The sequence below is a fragment of the Festucalex cinctus genome, chromosome 15 (assembly GCF_051991245.1).
Source record: "Festucalex cinctus isolate MCC-2025b chromosome 15, RoL_Fcin_1.0, whole genome shotgun sequence".
In the NCBI taxonomy this organism is placed as follows: domain Eukaryota; kingdom Metazoa; phylum Chordata; class Actinopteri; order Syngnathiformes; family Syngnathidae; genus Festucalex; species Festucalex cinctus.
Window position 1 is genome coordinate 7,557,840 of NC_135425.1, and position 14,822 is coordinate 7,572,661.

Consider the following 14,822-nt stretch of genomic DNA (forward strand, 5'->3'; position numbering starts at 1 on the left):
ACAAGATAATAACGCGATAATTTTGACACCCATACATGATATATATATATATATATATATATATATATATATATATATATATATATATATATATATATATATATATATATAAGAGAGAGAGAGAGATCAAACCAAACTTTTCCCACTGTTAAGCACGATGGAGGATCCATTATGTGGTACTACTTTGAAAGATCAAGGTGATAATGAAGTCAGAGAATGAAAGTTACAAGTGAAAAAGTACCACTTGTCACACCCACTTAAGGAGCAGTAAAGTGTGATAACACGAAGTTAAACTCACACAGCATCAATCAAAGACCACACAGGAAAGTCCAGTAATAAGTGTGTAAATTCACTACAAATTAAATGAACTGAAAACAATTAAGGACTTGAGCAAATGAACAAATGTGTGAAAATCATCTGCCAGATGCAAGATTCCAGATAGGTCAGTTATGCGCATGATACATGAAATAGAATCTTGTTTGTTTTTCAGATTATCCAGAAGCCCTCGCATGATATGAAGCAGCAGTTGGCCAACTACTCCAAAAGGGTTGCAGGCTCTGTCACTGAGTTGATCCAGGCTGCAGAGGCCATGAAAGGTATTGTACACACCACATCATTTAATTCCTTGACATGTGTGCTCATGCTTTTAAAGTGTGACCTTGTTATGCTTTTATGTGAATGAGTTTGATATACTAATCTTTTAGTAGTTATGTAACTAATATATTATGAACAGAAAAAAAAAGCAGCTGATGGAGAAGATTGTCACAAAAGTAGTAGCACGGTTAGCTTTTATTAGCATCTAATGCTAATTAGCCTCACAGTGCAACTGCTGACTCCGTAGCAGGAGGGGGCGATATAGCTGATGATTCTCCGGACTGGTCTCTGTACAAAAAGAACAATATGACAACTGAGTTCTCCTGGAATGTCTAACTTGACGTGTTGGTCATGCTGCATGGTGGGGGTCGAGCAGCAAGTCCTGTCTCTTTCAGAATGGCTCCGTGTTGGAAGGGGGAAGAGCAGTTGAACCTTTAGTTTCACACTTTGAGTTCAAACGGACTCAGTCGCTATTCTGGCTCGACTAAACATACTAAGACGTACCAGCTTATATTACACCGCCCTTATTCAAGAGGGTTGTGTCCACAATCACACTCAGCTTAGTTTTTTCTACAACTGTCTGTGGGAAAATTGTGTGAAATGGTTCCCTTGGAATCATTCAGGTGTTAAAACGGTGATAAATTTCAATACCTAGTACACCGTACGGAAGAAACCACCGAAAACAAATGAAGATTTGGCCAATAGGAAATAAACACTACACGAAAACCAAAGAAAAAGCCACCAAACACACAAAAATAAGAACCAGCAGGAAGTGTGCATGATGCTCACAAGTCGTTTATCCTCACGGTGCTGGAGCCTATCCCAGCCATCTTTGGGCAGTTGGTGAACTGGTCGCCAAATAATATATCAAAGGAGGTTGCACTTGAAATAAAGTGGTAAAACAGAATTCAGTTGATAAAGTGTGCCATCTTGCCTTCCTGTGCTGCCTCAAACTTCGGCTCCGACCATCATCCTGGTACTACATCAGCTGCACCAAAGTCAGAATCTGGATATACTTTGTACATCTGATGCCGACAAGTTAAACTGCAACTAAAACAGTAAATGTAAATTGTGCGGACCAACTTGAAATTGTGGGGACATTTTGGCGGTCCCCACAAGTTCAGACCTCTTTTTTGAGGGTCAAGACTTGGTTTTAGAGTTTAGGTTTGAATTGGGTTATGGTTCAGGTTAGGGTAAGGAATGGGGGTAGGCAATCAATTTAGATGGTTGAGGTTAGGGAAAGCCATTATGTCAATGAGATGTCCTCACAATGATATAAAGACAACCTTGTTTGTTTGTTTGTTTGTTTGTTTCTTATGTGACTGCTGCGGAGCAGAGCTACTGCTTTGCGTTTATTATTTTTCTTTATTCCACCTTTTCAGACAAAATGCGGCCCGTACCGTTGAACGTACTTGCACAAACGAGGTATCAAAAGATGCGGCTCGATTTTTTATTTTTTATTTTATTTTTTCGGAATTCTGAGTTACCATGGCGACACAATTCCCCCAAAACCCCGCCAAAAAGTCCCATAGGAATGAATGGAGAAGGGGGAAAAAGATCCACCAATTAAACACCTTTTCCCAAGCCACGCTGCGCGCACATACATTAACCGACAGAGATGATTTTTAGCTCATTTTGTTGCCATTTTTCCCATCTTTAGCTCGGTGTCGATTTTTTTTTTTTAAGGAATGTAAGCTCTCCCTCCTGTGCGGGTTCAAAGAGAGTGTGCAAAATGGAGAAAAAAAAAAAGGCTTTTTACATTGGTGTGTATTGCGTCTGCTAGAGTGGGGCAATCAACGATAGAGTGGAGGGACCAAAAAAATTATTTCGAAAAATCTCACTTCAACTCGTCACCGTGGCCACAATATTTGCTCACTAAACATCAAATGTGGAAATTTTGTAGTCACAAGGGTCTTCTTTCTGACAAACCCACTTTTGTGTGGCAAAGGTGTCATTTAGTACCTTTTATTTGACTTCAAGCGAGAAGAAGTCACATTTTTCGGCCATTCAACAACATATAATTTTGGCCGCTTTTTTCTTGTCATTTTTTTTAAAGTCACACGTTTTTAACCTGCTCTAATTCGGTCATTTTTCATCCGATATCAAAAAATGAGAACATGCTTACGTTCCCCAAATCCTTGCCGTTGTATCGGACCATTTATGAAATCTGTATCTTAAACCGTTGACTCGTGAGAGCCTTTTGTTCGAGGTGTGCGCTTTCTCATAGAACTCAGTTTAAGGCAGAATGTTTGTCCACCTGGTAAAAACGAAATGTGTGTGCGTGAATGTGCATATTTATTAAAGAGACAGTAACCCATTTTCAGTTTATTGATTATGGCTTAACTTCCACATTTCTTGATCAATTAAAACCATTCAAATTTTAAACTGTTCAGCTCATTCCCAATTTTTTTTTTTTTACCTTGCAAGAGTCAGCAGTCACATCCAAAGTTTCTGCAGAAATGTTTCTAGTTTTGTTTTGTTATAGGACTAATTCCGCGCTGTATATTACAATGTGTAATAAAATGGGTCTTAGGGAAGTTGGTGGAAGCTAGTATCATATCTTCCAAAGTGCTGGAAACATTCTAAGTGTGTTGTAGGCACCGAATGGGTGGATCCTGAGGATCCTACTGTCATCGCTGAGAATGAGCTGCTTGGAGCAGCAGCAGCCATTGAAGCAGCTGCCAAGAAACTGGAGCAGCTGAGACCCAGGACCAAACCCAAGGTTGTTTTTATATACAGTATTCTATATATATATATATATATATATATATATATATATATATATTACTGATGTTCCGATACCGATACTGGTATCGGCAGAGGCGCCGATACTGCATTAAAACAGTGGTATCGGTATCGGTGACTACTCACAAGTAACATGCCGATACCATTAATTCCCCCGCTAATATAGGATTTTGGATGCAGCATCTTGGGTCTTGCTTGTGCACGACATTCACTGATATGTGACATGTTCACTGCATGCCGATCTAAGATATCCTATTGGCCCTTGAATGCTCTGAACCAATGGTAGGACAGATTTTTCATGTTGAGGAAAAAAAAACTTAGGTATCGGTATGGTATCGATACTGCACAGCTAGGTATCGGAATCGGTATCGGGGGCCAATAAAACGGTATCGAAACAACACTAATATATATATATATATATATATATATATATATATATATATATATATATATATATATATATATATATATAAAAGAATCGAGATTCTCATTTATTAATCGAATCGAATCGATATTAATATCCAAAAATCGATTTTATTTCAATTAGAAATGAAGAAGAAGGGGAAAAGACAGTTGTAGCCCACATGCTGTTTTTGTGGAAAAAGTAACTTACAATACAAAATTAATAAATGTTTAAACAAAAACAAAAAAAGACACCTTAATGTCTCTATTTGTCATTTTGTCTTGCAAAGCTGACTGGAGTAGATCATGACAATGTTGTGCATATCTGTAAATTGAAGCGAAAATGATTTGTCAATCAAATCATTTTGAATCGAAAATTGTTTGAGTCGAGAATCAAAAATCGATTCTGAATCAAATCGTGAGACAAAGATTCCCAGCCCTAATATATATATATATATATATATATATATATATATATATATATATATATATATATATATATATATATATATATATACACACACATATGTACATATGTATCATAAAAACTCCATCTCTCCATGCCATCAGAGATTGTATATCTCTCATCTTGTTATTCTTGACCCCTGCCCGTAGTTGTTAACTTTCCCAAATGAGGGCACCTTTTTGTTTTAACAAGCGCTTCACAGCTGTTGCACATCATGTGTTTATTGACTGTCGGTTTCCCTCTTCTTAAACAGGAAGCTGATGAGAGTTTGAACTTTGAGGAGCAAATTCTAGAGGCTGCCAAGTCTATTGCCGCCGCCACCAGCGCTTTGGTCAAAGCTGCTTCAGCAGCACAGAGGGAGCTTGTGGCCCAAGGAAAGGTATGGCTCACCCAACATCTGTAACTTTACACAATGAAAATTCCATTCAGTTTGAGTTTTCCCTCACAATTTAATGTGCCATGACATTCTAATAATCCCTAAAATAAACAAGCATATGTTCATTTAAATATGATTTATCTTGATGTTAACTCAGGTTATTCATTGTCCAGCAAAATATATGTAAAAATTATAGAATGAGCCTTTTCCATATTTACAGGTGGGAGCCATTCCGGCCAATGCAGTGGATGATGGACAGTGGTCACAGGGTCTGATTTCTGCTGTGAGTCTTCTGCATCCAGCTTTTAAAGCCGTATCACAGAATCCGCTCGCCAAATATAACATGCCTTTGACTCGTTAGGCTCGAATGGTCGCCGCGGCGACCAACAACCTTTGTGAGGCTGCCAACTCAGCGGTTCAGGGACACGCAAGTGAGGAGAAGCTCATATCTTCCGCCAAGCAGGTGGCAGCGTCCACTGCTCAGCTTCTGGTGGCCTGCAAGGTCAAGGCTGACCAAGACTCCCAGACCATGAAGAGGCTTCAGGTTAGCTCTGCATGCCACTGTGTACTAGTGACGTACTGTATGTAAATGGTAAATTGAGGCCCACATAACTCACCCTGGAATATGTCATTTGTAGATGGTTCTTAGCTTTTATCGTTATGGGTTTTCTAAATGCATACTCATCATCGGCCACAGTTTCATCTTCACTATTGGCTGGATGAAAATCTTTGGCGAGTCCCCCGTCGCTGTACTGCTTTTGAAGAAGCGGTTCGTTGCCGTAGGGCGTAATTGCCCCTTTTCTGTCCGCTGTGGGATGCAATAATTCCTCTTATAGTCATTTGAAGCCATGTGATTTCATTTGTTGACAGCGCGCATTGCGTCGCGATAATCACGTGACTGTACCTAATGCAAAACAGCCCTAAAAAGTACTACAAAATCAGAATTGCTCAACATAAATTGACATTTTTTTTCAGGGAAGAGTTGAAATTAACAATTTCACAGAATAGTGGGTTAGTTTTTAATAAATGGATAAAATTTGACATTGAGAAAGCCCTCCTTGGCATGGTTGGAGCTATACTGTAGAAGTCTATCATCTACATCAGAAAGAAAGAACATCTTTTGTTCACAATTTCAATTTTTGTTGTCAATGTGTTCAATTGAATTATAGATAGATAGATAGATAGATAGATAATAGGGTTGGGCGGTATTAAGATTTTGACACCGTTTCACCGTCTCCTCATTACACCGGGGTATGCGGTAATATCGTCACATTTTTCCTCTTTAGTTTTCTGGGGGTTACAATTTCTTGGGATTTGGGTGCTCCAGTGATCTTTTTTTTTCCCCGTTTTCTAAGCTTTACTTTACCACACAAACCACACATTTCCACCAGATGGTCATCGTCTCCCTGAATGACGGATTTGCAATAATAGGCAGCGGTTTCTGCTCCAGCTTGCTCCTCCACAGGGCCCGCGCATCGGCATCGCTCAATTACCATCTTCGAGCACAGTTTGCATATAGCCTCGTCGACGTCATCTACCGGCTCGTTTGTTTTTTTGTTTTTTATCGGATCTAAAGCCAAAATATTGCCAAACTGCAGAAGTGGTGCCTTTTTTTGCAACCGAAGCTGCGGGAGCTGCTCCGCTAGCCATCTTGTTGTTCCGGTTTAGCTGTCACATGACTAATTATTATAATTAGTTTTTTAAATAGTTATAAGCCTATTAAGTTGAAAACAGGTACACATTTATATTTACTCTCAAAAAATCTATATATATTAGCTATATTTTTTTTTTCTTTTAAATGGCGGTTAAATATTTTTAGACACCCCAGGATACCTTATTACCGTATTGCCGCCCAACCCTGATAGATAGATAGATAAACATCATCTGTATATTCAGACACAATTAGACCTGGTTTTTTTTGGAGCTGTAAAAGTACCGTCTAAAGTATACAATCTTGTTTCATTTATTCAAGCTCCATACAGATTAACTTAAATCTCACAGACCCACACACAAAAAAGTACTACCGATTCCAACAGTGTATTTGTCTGTGTGTCTTTAAATAGCATGACAATAAATGTTAGCTGCCTCTGTTTGTAGCTCCCGTTCCACTTTGGTTCACTAAGCCCCCACTGTGCAGAGCAGTTGCTGGCCGCTGGTCGTCTTTCTCTCTGTAGAGGAGGTTAACCACCCCCCACTCCCCAAAAAAGCTTCCTAATAGCACAATGACTTGCACATTCCCTTTTTTGTGACCTATATGTTGAGTTCTAATTCACTGCAAAAAATAAAACAAGATACAGTACATGAAATATGTAAAGCACTGACCAAATGAGGTTTACGCACGTGAATCTCAGGTGGCACAGTTCAAAGCACTATGTTTTGGAAAATGTTATTTTTAAACCTATTTGTGAGTCAATCGAGGTTCCACTTAAGTGAATCGGGGCACTTGTACGTCAAGGTAACAATGAATTGTCAAACTGAAACGGTTTGCCATCTCCCGTCATAGCAAACTCGTCTAAAGGCGCTATTTATTTCTGACTGAATCTTAGCTGAGAGCACATCAGCCAGTCCCAGCCAGCTCGTGTTCTCTGATCCAATCAGCAGTGGCTTATCCCCTCCTCTTCTGGGCCTGCAGCTGCCACCACAGTAATTCCCATACATTTATGTCCAGAGAGAGCTTGGAAACAATCCACCAGTCAACCAATGGCACCCCGAACTGGTAACATTAGCCCTGACACTATTAGCATCTTGTCTCTTCACTCTGCAATGATGCTTTTTTAAGCTAATCTCCCCATCTTTTCAAAAGACTGTCCTGTGAAATGTTTTACATAAAACGACTATTTTTTCTTTGTATATATTATTTTGGGTGTAATTTATGACGCATGGATGAGTACAGTGCAGTGTGAGGGCCAGTGGGCCAGTACAGCTGTTTACAGTTCACGTCAGGGTCTGATCTACAGAAACATTCCAACCAAAGATAAACTAGTAGAATGATTGTGGAATATGTCTTCTCTAGCTCCAGCCCACAGAGCTGCAAAAAAGAGAAAGCTCCTCTTCCTCGACCAATGAGAGAAATGTTTGGCTTTGAATGCAGTACACCAGCCCACACTTTTTCCTTTTACAGTAATTTTCAAGGACCAAAAAAAAAAAAAAACGTTATGATTTTCGGGTTTAAGGTTGGTTGCTCCTTTCCTTTTAAGGAGTTGCTTCATACAAGAGACCAAATTATGTTTCTGTTGCTCCTAATATGTTCACTCGTTCCTCTGAAAATACATCATCAGCAAAACAGATTGATGTCCCCAAATAAAACGATGCAATTTGTTTTTAGGTGCCACTCGGATACACGTTTTCACAACTGACGTGTGCCTTTCTGTTAGGCTGCTGGGAATGCTGTGAAGAGAGCTTCGGATAACCTGGTGAAGGCGGCGCAGAAAGCAGCGTTTGATGCTCAGGACGACCAAGCGGTGGTGGTCAAGAGCAAGATGGTGGGAGGTATCGCTCAGGTGAGTCCAAATGGAGACCTTGGCGTCATTCAAGATGATCTAATGATGAACAAATGATGGTCTGCCACAGGAATGTTAGGTTAGAGAGAGAAAATTTGAACAGATTTAACAGCTGGCAGGTTATATTTGGGGAGGGCACAAATATAGTGATTTCAGAAGTTTTTGATTTTTTGTTTTGCCGTAAAACCTAACAGACTAAGAAATGGCTAAATTTGATGTACATTATGATGGCTTCATTACAAATCAACTGAAATATTGCAAGCCTTTTATTGTTTTAATATTAATGATTATGGCTTACACAATTTAAGAAAACTCAAATATCCTATCTCAAAATATTACAATATTTCCTCAGACCAAGTAAAAAAAAAAGAAGCCATAATCAGCAATATTAAAACAATAAAAGGCTTGCAATATTTCAGTTGATTTGTAATGAATCCAGAATTTATGGCATTTTTGCTTATTTAATTGCATTATAGAAAATAGGGCGGCACGGTGGACTAGTGGTTAGCATGTCGGCCTCCCAGTTCTGAGGACTCCGGTTCGAGTCCAGGCTCCAGCCTTCCTGGGTGGAGTTTACATGTTCTCCCCGTGCCCGCGTGGGTCTTCTCCGGGTACTCCGGTCTCCTCCCACATTCCAAAAGACATGCACGGCAGGTTAATTGGGCGCTCTGAATTGTCCCTAGGTGTGCTTGTGAGTGTGGATGGTTGTTCGTCTCTGTGTGCCCTGCGATTGGCTGGCAACCAGTCCAGGGTGTCCCCCGCCTACTGCCCAGAGCCAGCTGAGATAGGCTCCAGCACCCCCCGTGACCCTTGTGAGGAATGAGCGGTCAAGGAAATGGATATATGGATGGATGGATGTTTTGGGAACATTAACTCATTCACTCCCAGCCATTTTCACTGAAGCAACCCCCTTTACTGGATTTTGACTGCTTCTGCAAGGCCCACAGAATATAAAGAAAGATTAGCATCTCTTCTTTCATCGGGGGAAAAAAAAAGTAGATTTCTATCTGTTTCCGGTTTGCAGCAATTAGCACTAGAATATAGCTAAGTTTCATCACAAATCTGTCTTAAAAAAAAAAGTGTGGAAGAGTTTTTGCAACATGGTCCTGGTTGATCTCTTATACTCTTCTGCCACCTGCTGGCCGTTTTTGTAATAACTAACATTGCTTCAAGTGTTTTCTTCAGTTCAGAGGCTGCATAAAAGCCTTCTGTATGCTCTAGCATAACAAAATGTTAAGGAAAAAAAAACGTATAAATACTTCTTTGGGAGCAAATGAGTTAAACATAGCCCGGGTCAAATTGACCCATTTTAATTGACTACAAATAGTAGTATTTCATGATGAAACGTGTTAAAAATGGTTCATTTAAAATATTTGCAATGAAAGCGGTTAATTTCATTTCATTTCATTTCATTTCATTTGTTCATTTATTTCAGGCAATAATCAACATTAACAATATATCAAGTTTTCTAGACAATTTTTTCTAAACCTAAACCTAGCCTGAAAAGGAGTGGGAGGAAGAAAAACTTATTAAGTCCCACCCCCAATATCATTAGTATTAACACAAATTTAGTTACTTTCCTATAAACTTGCACTAACCAACAGTGGTTGTCATACTGAAAAACTATGTGTTTACAAACAATATGTTAAGTAAATAAGTTAATAATTTTTATTGGGATGTGCTTTTATCATTAAACCCCTGGGTCAAATTGACCCGGGAACATTATTGCTGTTCCTGAGAAAACAACCCAGCAGGAGGGTTAAATGTGGTGAACATCTAATATTTTACCTGAAATACACCATTTTCTTGACGGGGTGCTAACCAGTCCATCACTTTTACCCTCCGCTTCTTTCGCAAGGTCATGATCATATTGGAACGTCACCCAACCTGTTGGCATTCATAGCATCCAACCTATTGTGTTGTGTTGCAGATCATCGCTGCGCAAGAGGAAATGCTTCGCAAAGAAAGGGAGCTGGATGAGGCCAGGAAGAGGCTGGCCATGATCCGGCAGCAGCAGTACAAGTTTCTACCCTCAGAGCTGCGAGAAGATGGTCAGGAACAGTGAGAGAGTCAGTGGAGCAATGCTCAGGACCTTCACCCAGCTACATGGAGAGAGGAACAAACATCGACTCTCATTCGACAGCAATTCTTCTAAATTTGTCCCTGTAATTAAGTCATTGACAAAGTGAAATGTGCTATTATACTAGTGTTTAACTTTGATACAAAAATAGATGTATATGCCTTAAATCCTTACAAGGTATCTATGCTTTTTTGATATGTACTGTTTGATCATTTACTTTTCAAAATATTGGGCTCACTTTATAGTTCTTTTTATTATTATTATTATTATTATTATTATTATTATTATTATTATTATTCCAATTGTAATGGTGTGCATTTTGGACATGCAATGTGCCTTCATAAAAAGTCATAAGACTTCATTTAAAGTCCTGCCAGAGTCTGCCTTCATAACTGAATTTAGAATGTATACAGTTGAAGGTAAGCACAATCTATGCTTTATACAAAAATTTCTATGCAAATGTTATGTGAAAAAGCATTGTGTGCATGTCATGAGCACGTGACAGTATTTGCAATATTAGTTTAATAGTTTTGAAATGAAAACAGTGACATTGGAAAAATATATTTTTTACAGATTTAGCAATTTATTATTTTACTTTCATTCGTATTTTACAACATAGTTTTTTAAATGAAACAATGACAGTATTTAGTCTTGGATTGTAGTAGAGACAGGTCAAAAATCAGGAGGCCTTATATTTAACATTGTATTAACTGTATTTGGATGTGAAATGATTAATTGAACCTTTGCCAAAGTATTGTGTCTGATGCATTGCTAATGACAGTCCACTGTAGGGGGATCCCTGTCACAATATAGTTTACGTTTGGATGTCTATACATTATTTTGAAGTTGCCTACAGTAATTCTTCCCCTTTACTAAGATCCAAATATTACACACACCATTTTCCCCCAGTGTATGATTGTTTTTGAAAGTGCCTTTCTATTGAACGTGTCAAGTAATTCAATACGTTCTCCGGTGCCTGTCGCTTATCCTACAATGCACTTACTCACTTCTGTAATTTAACAGAGCATCCTTTAAACTCACCATTTAGATACTTGTCACAGCTAAAGTAGAATGCCTACTGAAAAATCTCATTTTAAAAAGCCATTATTTCACATTGTGACTATGATGCTGGTGTAAAACAGTACCATGCGGCAGTGTACTGTTAGAGCTATCTATGTATATGCAATAAAGCCAGTTTTCATTGGAACTCTCCACCTCCATTTTCTTCTCACACAGATTCTTTACAGTACTACATCCTTTTTGTACACGCTTCGGTATGCACTCTATATAGTATATATCAAAAGTACACGCACCCCTGTTTGAATTAGATTTTTGTCCAAAAAAATGACACCAAACAATTTTTTCCACACTGAATTTTACTCTGAAAGAGACTATATTTGGTCCCAGCCTAAACAGAGTAAACTTTATACTCGGAAGAGAGTAAAATATGAGGATTAATAGAATAATTAGTAATACATTATATACCATATAGACTTCGCTTTTACATGACAACAGCAATAATAGTAATGGTAATAATAATTACTGTCTAACAAGTCAATATTTCCCATATTTCTACAACCCTTTGTCAATCCCTTCTTCCTCCTCCTACTCAAAATTACTTCTTTCATATTTATTTTTGAACTGGTGTATGTTTGGACATTGTTATAGGTCAGTATTCAGTCTATTCCAAAGTCTCACTCCACATACAGATGTGCAAAAACTTTTCATTCTTATCCGTGAGTATTTTGTCATGAAATTACATATAGAGAATATATAGCCACCCTCTCTTTCTGAAAACATGTTTTGGATATTACCTGTTAATAGATTGTTGTTGTTTTTTATAAAATAGTTGTATAGTTTTATATTCTACAAGATCAAATCATTTTAAACTTAAAGAACGAAGGAACAGTGCATTTGTATGGTGAAGATATTTAACATTGTAGACTGTTCTCATAGCTCTTTTCTGCAGTACAAACATGCTGTAATGAATTCTGTTTATCCAAACCTCTGAATAATAATTTAAATACGGCAACACAAGTGACCATGCAGTAAATAATTTGACAGTTAAATTTTTTTTAAGAAAGACACAATAAGCTTTATCAACTTTTTTTTCTTTAGGTTCTATATTCCAGTCCTGATTCAGCAAATCTTTGTTGTAGTGCCTCCATGGTCTCCTCTGTCCTGATTTGTCTATATTGTACTTTATTTTCTTGATTATTTTTGTTATATTTACAATTATATTTTATGCACTGATCACTAATGCCATTTATCAATGGTCCAAATTATTATGCATTATGTTAGTAAGAATAGTTGTTGTTGGAACTTTATACCTGAATACGCGCCGACCAATTTCTTTCTTTATTCTTGGTGTAAAGAAAAATAACTCATCAATATGTTTCAAATTATATATGAAGGAAAATTAAAATGAATACGTTTAAAAGTAAATAAATGAAATTTCCTTCTGGCCTTGGGAGTTAGCCACATTAGAAAGTCATACATTGTACACTGGTGAGTCCTACATGGACACCTCAGAATAAATCTACAAATGTGAATATTTGATTCTGAGGTGTTGCTATAAATAATAACCACATAATCAAAAAATTGATACCAACAATTGTGACAATTCTCTTCCTTACTTGGAAATTGAAACATTCAATAGAGCGATATCGTGACTTTAAACGGCTATAGATTTTAATGAGAATTTAATTAAGAATTTGAATTTGAAAGATATTAGATGTTAGAATCTAGCCAAAGGCCTAAATATTTAAATTCATGCACTTTTACTAATATTGTTCCATCATAGAAATTAATGTTCCAGTTTTGTGAGATAAACAAAGAATCTGGTCATGTGCAAAACTACATTATGTGATTTCATTGTTAGAGAATAATTTTTAACTTGATTCAAATCGAATTGCAATGACTGTTGAATTTTAGGCTATCTGAACTAGAGCAATAGCATTAGCATAAAGATTGATCTGACAGTGAGAACAAACTTTTGGGAGGTCATTGAAAAATACAGACAATAAAAGAGGACCTAAAAATTAACCTAGTGGTACACCATTGTTAATAATCTTAAAGTCTGAATGGCTACCATGGAAGGAAACAAACTGGATTCTCTGATGAAATAAAGAAAGAGTTTCCGTGTAGAATTACTCAATCCCGCTTTTAAATACATCAATATTGGAACCTGGTGTCTATATATACACATTTTAGTACACATTCCTTAGATATTTCTACCATGACACATTCTACGAAACTGTCCACCACCTGTGACATTCTTTCTACTAACTTAAAACAAAAAATCCTGTCTATATACAAGGCCACGCCATTAATGTGATAATAATCTATACAACTGGCAAAGTAAAAATTAATGCGACAATGTGATTTCAAGTGTGCCCAGTTACACACGATAGAAGAATTGAGTATGTGGCTGTATATATATATATGTATATATATCCATCCATCCATCCATTTTCTTGACCGCTCATTCCTCACAAGGGTCGCGGGGGCTGCTGGCGCCTATCTCAGCTGGCTCTGGGCAGTAGGCGGGGGACACCCTGGACTGGTTGCCAGCCAATCGCAGGGCACACAGAGACGAACAACCAAACTCCACCCAGGAAGGCCGGAGCCCGGACTCGAACCCAAGTCCTCAGAACTGGGAGGCAGACGTGCTAACCACTATTCCACTGTGCCGCCTATATATATATATATATATATATATATATATATATATATATATACATATATATATATATATTAGGACTGTCAAAGTTAAAGCGTTAATAGATTCATTAATCACAGAAAAATATCGCATTAATCACGTATTAACGCATAATAATCGCACTATTTTTTTCGACCGCACTTTAGCCTTGAACGTAACTGCGGATGGTTACATTGAAGGCTGCGCAGGTCAGTGATGAGGTCAATGCACGGCATTTCCTTAGCCTGTTGTTTCACAATGAGCGGGGTGACTCCAGTTGGTGTGCTCGGTGGTAAATTTTGCTTTAAAAAACACCCCGACGGGACTTTAGATAAACAAAAGTATTTTGTAATTATTTTAATTAATTAATTAATTCTGGCTGAAGCGCTCCAAATTGATATGATGCTGTTACGTTTTGAGCAATACACACATGCATGCAATTGCATACATGCATTTAATCAATGTTTACAAATGACATTCAGATAATAAAATGTGTTAATGTCAAAATATTACGGTATTTTGTATTTATTTTATATTACGCGAATACGCACAAGTAATTTAGCTGATTAATTGTGATTAATCAAAATTAAAAAGTGTATATATATATACATACATATATATATATATATATATATATATATATATATATATATATATATATATATATATATATATATATATATATATATATATTTATTTATTTATTTTTCTGAAAATGAGCCAATATTATGCCAAACATCCTGATTGGCCTTCTTGGTCCTGTGCATATTCAATCATTTGGTGCCCAAACCCCCTGGGGCCAGGGAGGTGCACAACACTAATAAAAGTTGAGCGGGTCTATTTTTGTGACAGGCGCAAATCTAGTGCAGCGCACAGCATAAATCTGCCAGGAGGTGGTTTACACCGGTTGTCTGTATTTCTACAGATGCGCACAAGCCGGCTTATTCAAAAAGGGTGAT

General features: G+C 37.5%; 1 protein-coding gene across 2 annotated transcripts in view; it reads left to right on the forward strand.

The window, feature by feature from the left end:
• tln1 (talin 1) overlaps positions 1-11,370 on the forward strand; it is a 124,628-nt gene extending 113,258 nt beyond the window's left edge. For both annotated transcript variants that reach the window (XM_077497256.1, XM_077497257.1), the window contains 7 exons: positions 491-596; positions 3,192-3,316; positions 4,461-4,586; positions 4,804-4,866; positions 4,945-5,127; positions 7,958-8,083; positions 10,014-11,370. In XM_077497256.1, coding sequence (XP_077353382.1) covers positions 491-596; positions 3,192-3,316; positions 4,461-4,586; positions 4,804-4,866; positions 4,945-5,127; positions 7,958-8,083; positions 10,014-10,148 — 864 coding nt within the window. In that variant the 3' untranslated portion in view covers positions 10,149-11,370. The remainder of the gene's footprint in view (positions 1-490; positions 597-3,191; positions 3,317-4,460; positions 4,587-4,803; positions 4,867-4,944; positions 5,128-7,957; positions 8,084-10,013) is intronic.
• The last annotated feature ends 3,452 nt before the right edge of the window (positions 11,371-14,822 follow it).